At 40.8% G+C, this 11,936-nt stretch overlaps 1 protein-coding gene across 1 annotated transcript; it reads left to right on the forward strand.

Annotated features, from left to right (window-relative positions):
• Nucleotides 1-7,810: 7,810 nt before the first annotated feature.
• LOC149131799 (uncharacterized) lies at nucleotides 7,811-8,257 on the forward strand. Its single transcript, XM_089337832.1, has one exon. It carries the CDS (start codon nucleotides 7,811-7,813, stop codon nucleotides 8,255-8,257), a length of 447 nt encoding a protein of 148 aa, XP_089193958.1.
• Nucleotides 8,258-11,936: the final 3,679 nt, after the last annotated feature.

Below are 11,936 nucleotides of genomic sequence, written 5' to 3' on the forward strand. Positions count from 1 at the left end.
CGAGGCAGTACTTCTTCATATACCAAACATTTCGGCTGTTTTCGTTACGCTAGCGCCTGCCATAAGAGAAGCAACAATTTGATAGATCTGTCATTTTAATGAATTTTAATTACCTTTTTTTCTGATGATATCTGAAAAGAAACAGCAATTTTAGCAAAACATATTAAGCAACACTAATAATAAATTTTAAAAAACATAAAAATAAACAAGCTTTTAATGGCTTTATAGATATTTCAGAATTATGATGCTATGATGCTAGGTGTTTCCATTATTTTGTCCAACCTCTGTATATATATATATATATATATATATATATACATATGCACACACATATTAATATATATATATATATATATATATATATATATATATATATATATATATATACATATATATATATATATATATATATATATATATATATATATATATATATATATATATATATATATATATATATATATATATATATATATATATATATATATATATATATATACACATATATTTATATATATATATATATATACATATACACACATCCACACATCCACACAAGCCTATGTAGATAGATATAGATATGGATAAATATCTATCGCAGACTGAGAGAGAGAGAGAGAGAGAGAGAGAGAGAGAGAGAGAGAGAGAGAGAGTGAGGGAGGGAGAGAGAGAGAATGAAAGAGAAAGAAAGATAGAAAATCAGAGAGAGAAAAACAGACATTTAAGGGAATTTTGTTTTAAATGTGTGTATACATTTTGAAAAGAAGAGGAAAAGATATATCAGAATGGAATGGTCAAGAAAAGTGTAGGAGATGGAGTAAATTTTGGAAATATAAAGAACTATTAAATAATAGCTTATTTCGAGTTAAAGCAGAGAATAACTTGACATCTTATCAGCTTGAAAATACTGGAGAAGTATTCATCTATAGGGAAGAGAGGTCATTAATGCTAATGTTTAAATCGTTCATGAATTTTCAAAAAGCACAGATAAAATTCTAGAATTAAGAATTAAATCTACCTCGTGGTTTACGAGCAGTATGGGATATAATACTTAATTAAATCACCGAAAGTTTGTTGTGTTATAAAATTGAAGCAGAAAATGAAATAGAATTGGAAACATTTCAAAAGAGAGAGAGAGAGCAATAAATCATTACAGGGTAAGTTTTTTTAAAATTTTATTATTCTTTTCTTCGTGATTTCGATGGGATTGACTTTAGCACAAATTGTCAAACGACATTTTAACTGAGGGTCTTTGACAATAAAATGTATGGTGGAAGGTAACCAACGAACACTTTACGTTCCATACCTTCACCTGAAAGTTAAAAATGAACTGTGTAGCTGCCGTCTATTTAAAATGATTTCCTTATTGACCGGACAACCCTATTTTATGGTCTTCCTAAGAAGCGCATTTGAATTATTATCTCAAAAGATACCAAATTTCGTGCGTTGTCGGTTCATTTCTTGTCTCTGCCTAGGTTTCATATATAATTTTGTGGTGCTTAGTAACATCACTACCTTAAAAAATAATTGACTTTAAATCTTTGTACCTTGTAATATTTGCAATATTGCTTTATCCTCACTTTGTAATATTTCTTTACCTGCATACACTCGAGTAAGCTCATAAAGGCGAAACAATGCGGAAAAAAAGTTCTTGAATACCAAAGGCAGAGTAATATGCGTTTTTATTAAAGTTGCAAGAACATCACAAAAACTACTGCTTAGAGTTACACATTCCCGTTAGTAGGGCAGTTGTGATCAAGAATCTTGAGACCATTATCAAATGAGATAGTGTGACTGCTCTCTATTGTTGGAGGTGCATAGACATTGCCGGTTGTGACAAAGATGATGAAACGAATCGAACAGGGGATTGATATATATATATAAAAGCACAGGCGTGGCAGTGTGGTAAGCAGCTTCCTTTTCAATCACACATGAGGGTCGGCTGAAGAGTTCATAGGCTGATCAAGATACTCTAATGGAATGTGACCAAATGAAGTTTATTTTTCAACATAGTCCTCCTTGCGGCCCACACACTTCTTCCATCGGTATCACAGTGCTTGGAACCTATCGGTGAAGAGGCTTTCATCCTGTTGGAAAAAAGTCATCAACTGCAGATATGACGCCGTCATCATGGCGATACTGGTTCTTAGCAAAGCTTTTTTCCTGTTGAGGAACAGATGATAGTAAGATGGCGCCGAATCAGTAGAATAAGGACAGTGATCAACCTGTTGAAAGTCAATGTCACGCACACAAGCCATTAAAAGCAAGGACTTGTGTTCTGGAACATTGTCCTGATGAAACAAGGCCCATTTCATCAGTTTTCCTGACTATTTGACCTTGCTAACCGTATGTAACTACCTCAGTAAGTTGGCATACTACTATCCATTGATAGTGTGGCACATTTGAAGATAGTAACTAAACAATGTCCTTTCCATCCCCCCACCAAATTGAAGCGACGTTGGCCTTGTTTGGAGTAGGTTAGGAAGGGGTGTTTCCACTGTATGGATTGTCTCTTAGTCTTTGACTCAAAGTGATGAACCTAACACTCTTTCTGGGCGCGATAATGTCTAATTCTACGCATGCGTGAAACATGGGACGAAAATTGTGCGACCCTATCTCGTTTCTGGGGTTCTCAGCGTTTCCTTCTCTCCCGCTTTCCCCTTCTCTTTGTGCCGGCTTTCTTTCACCTTCACCTATAGAACATACATAAGATATGAAACATCAACATTTCTCTCTCAGCTGCTATCTCTGTCTTTCATCTTCTCCTATAGAAACTTGTTTTCTGTCTGTGTTTCTTTCTCTTGTCTCTGTCTTTTCCTTATTCTGTGTTTCTCTCGATCATTCCGTAACAATTTATTTCTTTATGCTTCGAAGACAGCAGAAATTGAGAAAGCGAAAAGGGGAGAGAGATCAGAAAACGAAAGAGATGAGAAAGTGAAAGATGTATGTACATGTATATGAAATGGACATGTGTGTATGTGTGTATGAGAGAGAGAGAGAGGCAGAGACAGAGAGAGAGACAGAGAGAGAGACAGAGAAAGAGAGAGACAGAGATTGAGTGAGTGAGTGATGGCGTGTGTCGTGATGATGGATGCCTTTTAAGGTACACACTCATAAAGAAAATGTGACATCATCGTCGTCGTCGTATAAAATGTTTACGATATGGAATAAATGTTTACTTATGGAAAAGATTAAAATGTTAAATTTTTGTAATGCAAGTATATCAATGAATATAAAGTTTAGTTGGTAGCCGTAATAATACTGACTCTTTTGACACCCCATACATCAAAATCAGTAACTCAGTTTTGGAATGCATAAGGAACATACGCACGCACGCACACACACACACACACACACACACACACACACACACACACACACACACACACACACACACACACACACACACTTTTATAGATATAGATATAATGTTCAGTTGCATGATTCGTTAGATCCTAGGTATTTCAACATCTATGACGCTAGGAAAGGTCGACTACTGGGTTTACAATATTCAGTAATATATATATATATAGTTATCGCCAAGCCAACATGGCAGTCTCAAAATTAGGACGAAAGCTGCCGTGAATTAGCTCCAAGAAGCCATCGCCTCTAGCTAGCTATGTGACACACGAAACCTGTGTCATTTATAACCTTCGAACAGGGGAGGTCAGCAGTTTCCCCTTGCTGGTTTGGCATCTGCAGACTAGTTTCAGGGTGTTGCCCTTTGTCAATGCAGAGCAGCCAAGCTCCAGCCAGGCGGCGCTGCCGACTATCTGTTCGAAGGTTATTTATCTAATTTCAGTGGAATCTATCCACTGGTTTTCAGAAATAGAGTTATTAATATTTCTAAGTCTCTCTAAAGGAGACTACGGCAGCGGTACTGGAAATTAATAGTTATCGCCAAGCCAACATGGCAGTCCCAAAATTAGGACGAATTAGAGCTAATTCACGGCAGCTTTCGTCCTAATTTTGGGACTGCCATGTTGGCTTGGCGATAACTATTAATTTCCAGTACCGCTGCCGTAGTCTCCTTTAGAGAGACTTAGAAATATTAATAACTCTATTTCTGAAAACCAGTAGATAGATTCCACTGAAATTAGATAAATAACCTTCGAACAGATAGTCGGCAGCGCCGCCTGGCTGGAGCTTGGCTGCTCTGCATTGACAAAGGGCAACACCCTGAAACTAGTCTGCAGATGCCAAACCAGCAAGGGGAAACTGCTGACCTCCCCTGTTCGAAGGTTATAAAGGACACAGGTTTCGTGTGTCACATAGCTAGCTAGAGGCGATGGCTTCTTGGAGCTAATTCACTGCAGCTTTCGTCCTAATTTTGGGACTGCCATGTTGGCTTGGCGATAACTACTAATTTCCAGTACCGCTGCCGTAGTCTCCTTTAGAGAGACTTAGAAATATTAATAACACACTCTCTCTCTCTCTCTCTCTCTCTCTCTCTCTCTCTCTCTCTCTCTCTATATATATATATATATATATATATATATATATATATATATATATATATATATATATATATATATATATATATATATTATATATACTCTTCTGGTGGTCGTCCCTTGTCGTGGTGGAAGAGCTTGTGTTTTCCAATGATTTTCAGAGGGATACCGTCTGGAGTGTTAGACTCCTGGTAGGGTTACCCATGACGGCAAGGTCGAGGATGAGGTCCCAGACTAAAGGCGACCAAACACCATCATCAAGACCCCAACGGCAAAGCAAGCAGAGGAGGGCTATCTCAAGCGCTCGAGGATTGATTCCGGCAGAAGAGGGCAACGCCTAGTGGGCAGGCGTGACAAAGGCGGATAGACTCTGGCAGCTCGCTGCAACCAGCCTCATCAAGACTGCACGTCTCAATTCATGAGCCGCAGTGGAGAAGTTCCTGGCCAAGTGCGTGCGCGTGGCTGTCGCACGCACAATTTACCCAGCGAATGGCTTCGTCTTTCTAAGCTGTCTCAAAAATCCCAATGTTGATGATATCGTGAGCATCGGAGGCATGTCTGGAAAGCTGGAAGCCTCTAGTCAGTGACCACACATTGACGACGAATCTCAGATGGTTGCTTTCCAATGAATAGCGGTGACATTGGAGTTCGGCAGCTAGACTCGGGACTAGGCTGGCCTCTTTACGATTACCGCAGCGCACCCCTCAAGGGGAAGCCCCTAGAAAAGATGGGGTAAACATCGGACACAATAACTCGATCTCGCCAGCATACTGCGGCTGGGGAACCTCCTACTTAGCGGTCGGAATACTACTAAATCCTTTGTTTCACAACATCTCAACTTCGGGGCCTGGAACATCTGCACTCTCCAGGACAAGAGTGACATTCATCGACTAGAGCAACGCACAGCCCTCGTCTGCAAGGAACTTACCCGCTTCAACATCGACATAGCAGCCTTGAGCGAGACTAGGCTTCCTGGAGAAGGCAGCATCAGAGACGCTGGCTCCAAATACACCATTTTTGGAAGGGGAAGAATCCTAATGAACCACGTATCCATGAAATTATCCATGGAGTTGGCCTCGCCATCAAAATGCAACTCATGGACCAACATAGACTCGTCCCAACTGCCGTCAGTGAGCACCTCATTCAGGACAGATTCCTTACGCTGATCTCTGTCTATGCCCCTACACTCACATCTGAAGACGTTGTCAAGGCATCGTTCTACAACTTGCTGGATCGTACCATACAGACAGTCCCCACGCATGACAAACTCGTCGTGTTGGGGGACTTTAAGGGCAGAGTCGGCAGTGACCATTGTCTGTGGAATGGCCATCACAGCATTGGGAAATGCAATGCCAATGACCAGTTCCTCCTGGGCCTTTGCGCTGAGCTCGAACTCGTCATCACCAACTCCCTATTTCGTCGCACTACCCGACAAAAACAACCTGGAAACACCCACGGTCTAAACACTGGCACATCCTTGACTACGTTCTGACAAGATCCAGGGACTGACGAGATGTACATATCACCCGCTCCAACCTGGTGCAGATGACTGCTGGATGGATCACCGCCTTCTTATTTCTCGCTTTGACATCAAGATCCGCTACCCACCAAAGCAGGTATCGGCAAACATCCCTTGCCGACGCTTCGATTGCGCCAAACTCCAGAACTCACAGGCATCCCAAGACTTCGGAAAATCTATTGCGAGACACCTGATGGACCTCCCAGAGCCAACCTCCATTGAGGATCGCTGGACTAGCCTTCGTGAAGCCATGACCGCTGCCGCTGAGGAGACGATCGGCTTTTCCCGGAAGAAGGGCCAAGACTGGTTTGACGAGAATGATGAAACCATCTCCTGTCTTATCGAAGCCAAACTCCGGACGCGCCTAGCCTTCGAGAACCATGTCACTGCGGAGAACAAACGAAAACGCCAGCAAGCATCAGTGGAATGCCAGCGAGGAATTCGAGAAGCTCAGAAAATCTGGCAGGGGAAAGCAGAGGAAATGCAAATCTATGCGGACCAACGAGACTTGCGCAGCTTTTATGCCGCAACCAAGGTGATCTTCGGCCCCACAAGGTCATCATTGGGCGGCCTGAAGAACGCAGCTGGCCCTACGATAACCGACACCCAGGGAATTCTCGATCGCTGGAAGTCCCATATCAAGTGCCTACTTAACGACCACTTACGCACACCTGACGATGTCCTTCAAAACACCACACAGCTCCTCATCCACCATTGGATGCCCTCACGCTGCTCTCACACCATGAGTTCAACAAAGCACTTGCTTGCATGAAGCCGGGGAAAGCTCCAGGACCAGACAACATCTCGTTTGAGTTTTTCAGGCACGGAGTTCCTGAGCTGAGAAATTATCTGATGCTCCTTATCCTCAAGATCTGAGAAAGCAAGACCCCCTGCCCCGAACGTCTTCTGCGATGCAACTATCATCACTTTCTACAAAAAGGGAGACCGTGAGGATTGCAACAACTATCTGGGAATCTCACTCCTGAGTATTGCAAGTAAGATCTTCGCCCGTATCCTACTCGAAAGACGTCCTCCTTGATTCTCAGTGTGGCTTTCAGCCCTCTCGAAGCACAATCGACATGATCTTTTGTGTCTGTCAACTCCAGTAGAAGTGTCAGAAACAACAACAACCTGCAATGTTCATCTTCTGGGATCTAAAGAAAGCCTTTGACAAGGTTCCTCTGTCCTGCAATGAGGGCCGTCCTTGCCCGGTTTGGATGTCCGGAGCACTTTATTTCCCTGGTCCGCTCCCTCCACGACAGCATGGTGGGTAGGGTATGCCATCAAAATGCCTTCACAGACCCTCTTTCCCATCACTGGTGGTCTTATGCAAGGATGCGTCCTGGCACCAACCTATTTCTCTTTGTACATGGCCGCCATGTTCAACGAAATCCCACCAGACTCACCTTCCATCAACATGCACTATCACTTGGATGATGAAATCTTCAATCTTACATGTCTCCGTGCAAAGACGAAGACCTCCGCCATATCAGTCCGTGAGATTCAGTATGCCGATGACAATGCCACTCCAAGCCGGTCCGCAGATGGCCTACAAAGGACGACCAATCTTTACAACGCGGCTTACGAACGCTTCGGGATGCAGGTAAACACATTAAAGACCACGACACTGATCCAACCTGCCAGGCCAGAACAGTCCACCCACAAACGGCCGACCCCTAGATCAAGTTGAACACTTCGCACACCTTATAATATCCTTTCGAAGACCGCCACGTTTGAAAAGGACGTGGAGAACCGGATCGGGACGGCCAGCTTCGCCTTCGGCAGACTCAGCTAACGTGTATTCTTTAATCACACGCTGACCACTCGGACAAAGATCATGGTTTTCCGTGCCATTGTCCTGTCAACTCTACTCTACGCTTGTGAGACTTGGACGTTGTACCACCGTGACTTCAAGCGCCTTGAATGCTTCCAGCAATCGAAGCTACGACAGATCCTCAACACACAATGGGAAGATCACGTTACCAACAATGAGGTTCTTCGCCGCACCTCACTACCAAGTCTCGAAGCCACCATTCTTCGCCATCGTCTCCACTGGGCAGGTCACGTCCAGTGTATGGAGCCCTCTCGTCTCCTAATGATCATGCTCTACGGAGAACTTGCAATCGGAACAAGACCCAGTGGAGGTCCGAAATTCCATTTTAAAGATCAGCTCAAACGGACCTTGGCTCAAGCTAACACCCAGCCATTCTCATGGGAACAGATTGCCACGGATAGGACAGCCTGGAGGAGTGCTATCCGCAATGGAGCCAGCTCCTTCGAGTAGAACAGACAACAGAATGAGGAGGCAAAACATAGAAGAAAGGAACGTCTTCAACATCCTCGACCTGCACCAACCATCCTGTGCGAGTTCTGCCCACGACTCTTTCACTACCGACATGGACTCCAAAGTCACTTTCGGCACAAACATCAGCCGAGGAGACTGGATGGAAACTAACGAACCCAGTGCTCGGATACGAGCTGGAGCCGACGACGATATGTATATATATATATATATATATATATATATATATATATATATATATATATTATTTTTACTCGCATATATATATATATATATATATATATATATATATATATATATATATGGAAAATACGAAGAGAGATAACTCTTAGCAGATTTGTTGTTGACACTCCGTCGCTTACGACGTCGAGGGTTCCAGTTGATCCGATCAACGGAACAGCCTGCTCGTGAAATTAACGTGCAAGTGGCTGAGCTCTCCACAAACACGTGTACTCTTAACGTAGTTCTCGGGGATAGTCAGCGTGACACAGTGTGACAAGGCTGACCTTTTGAAATACAGGCACAACAGAAACAGGAAGTAAGAGTGAGAGAAAGTTGTGGTGGAAGAGTACAGTAGGGTTCGCCACCATCCCCTGCCGGAACCTCGAGGAGCTTTAGGTGTTTTCGCTCAATAAACATTCACAACGCCCGCTCTGGGAATCGAAACCGCGATCCTACGACCGCGAGTCCGCTGCCCTAACCACTGGGCCATTGCGCTTCCACTGGCAGATTGAAAGCCGTAGTTTTATCTAAAACCAAGCAACATCAGTCAGTGACTGAGTTGCACTCGTGATAATGGTGCTAAGTGATGGAGTCAGTGCTGATTTTTCTATACTATCTTTTATGCTGACATAGGTTATAAGTATATAAGAACGGTTCCCAACATAAGCTGAGGGCGAGAAATTGAGGGGAGTCAACCACTTCGATCACGTCACTTGTTTGACACTATGTCCATCGATCTCATTTCTGAGTATATATATATATATATATATATATATATATATATATATATATATGTATGTATGTATGTATACACACACGCACACACACACACACACACACACACACACACACACACACACACACACACACACACATACACACACACACACACACACACACACACACACACAGAGGCATAAAGGTGGTCATTCCTAAGATCCTATATAGTGGTAGACGGACCAGGTTTATCCAAGTGCCAATCATTTAAGAATGTTGATCACACATACTGGTGATGACAGCTTAACATATATTCATATATATATATATATATATATATATATATATATATATATATATATATATATATATATATATATATATATATATATATATATATATATAAAGGGGGTCAGCTGTCGGTATCAGTATTACTGGACACCTGGCGAACCTTTTATGGTTTTGTGAGTGAGAAAACTTATGAATTGTTTAAGAGAAGGTAATAACTGTTAACACGCATTGTAGATACCCAGGGGACCACTCGGGCATCAATACTATGATAAAAAAGTTGCTTATTAATTAGTTGGATTTTTTCACTAACAAAATCGTCCTGTTTGCATGGCACTGAAAAGTTTTTGATGTCACGCAATAAACAACAGTTCAACAAATCACCGCTTGTTATTTTACGTATAGCTTAACTAAAGCTATAGCAGTTTCAAAAATATGACTTAGCTAAGTGAGAGCTTTGCAATTGCCGAAATCTCCTTTCATCTACAAAAACGTGAAAGAGACTGGAGTTGACACGGTCATGGTGATATTTACTTTACGATGTGTCAGGCCAAACGATAACAACAGTCGCCTCACAATGTGTCCAACAAACCCTCAACACTCGACTTCGATTGGAAAGCGCTCTGCTTTCCAGCCTGCGTCTTCACATTTCTCGAGGAGGTTTACATAACGTTCAATCTTTCGAGTCCGAGCGGAGTCCATGTTATCTTCATGAGGAACCGTTAACTCGACTAGATTCAAAACTTCCTTTCTTTCACACCAAATTAAAATGTCCGGTTTTGTCGTAACTGGGATGGGGAAGAGTCCCTGGTACTCTGGGAAATCTGCAGTCACCTCTCCATGACTAAGATAAACCACGTGACAGATATTGTGCAGCCAGCAGTAATGCCAATCTGTTGTAAAATATTTAGCTGTAGCAACTTTTTTTATCATGACGCTTTTGATCGAATTACTGCATGAGATTCCTTAAATGCAAATTCACACAATTCACACGAGGTTCAGGATGCGCGTTCACACCATACCTATTGAAGAACAATATATATAACCACTCTAAAATTCTTTCTCCAGTCATAAAATCACATACTGAGATTCAAAACCCAAATAATAATTTGAATTGAACTGTGTCTCTGTCTTACAAATGAGCAACAATTGAAGAATTTTCTGTTTTTTTGTATAGTATTAGAGTTAAATGTTTCTTATATTATAAAAATCTATAAAATATTGTCATCTAAATATAGAACAAACTGCAATTAGATAAAATTCGCACTAAAGTTTCAGTGGAAATTTCTCTAAATGTAAGCATTTGATAATATTATAAAATGCAGCTTCGAAAGACGATATGTCGCTAGTCGATGGAGATTAATTTTAGAGATACAACATCAGTGCTTAACCAGAACAAATTTGATGAAAAGTTTGCTTTTTTCGGGGAGATATCTTTTATATTGTCGCCAGGAAAAAAGATTACGTTATTTTACATTATTATAAAACAATGCGGAACTAAGAAACTACCAGTTAATTAAACATATTTTTCTCAGAACACTGGATATTGACAATTGTTTTCATCGTTAACAATATAGTGATAATTATATTTTGAAAGATCTGTGACTAAAATGATCAGAGTTTATAATCAAGGAAACAGTAATTTTGATTAAATAATTTGCCCAGACGTAAAACTTAGTCTATAGCCATTCTGGATTTTATGTGTTACAGCATACTCGTCATGCTACTGTAATCACTACAGTTCATCGATTACAAGGCTTCCAATTTGGCGATCGATTGCTGTACTTTACAGCTATGAGTAGTGAATCAATCGAACAGTATTTCATTGGAAGTGCTAATTTTCTTATATCTTTTTTTTTTCTCTTTGCTCATCCTGAATACTTGCTTAACATTTCTATGTTTAAAATATTCTGTATGTCTCCCTGTTTACGGCATTAAGATACCAACGAAACTGTGAAATGGAATTGTTAACTAGACTCAATTCAGTACTTATATGGACAATGTTGATTTTGAAATCAGGGCAGTAAAGTTTCCAGTGAAGTGCTTTATTTAATTTTTTCAATACTTTATTTTGTAGCTTTACCGGTATATTAAATAATTTCTTCCAAAACCGTTGAGGAAAGAAACATTGTAATAGTACGATCGATTAGAAAATGTATATCAGTAAATGTTTCCTTTAAAGTGAAGTTTGGTGAACAGAAGCGAATTTCTTGCCGCGGAGCTGTAATTGGGGCTGGTATCAGATTGTATTTTAAACACTTTACGTTGTCGATAAAATCATTAAAAAATGCTTCAAAATGTTTTTTACATATGAAATGCATATCTTAACAGTTTCTGTTTTTTCTTTTTCCGAAATAATCCATTTCTTGAAAGACTAATGAAAATTACCAAGCGATAATATATGATAATGCCTTAACATTGTTTTAGAACTATA

Source organism: Octopus bimaculoides, chromosome 19 (genome assembly GCF_046866305.1).
Source record: "Octopus bimaculoides isolate indiv1 chromosome 19, ASM4686630v1, whole genome shotgun sequence".
Classification (NCBI taxonomy): domain Eukaryota; kingdom Metazoa; phylum Mollusca; class Cephalopoda; order Octopoda; family Octopodidae; genus Octopus; species Octopus bimaculoides.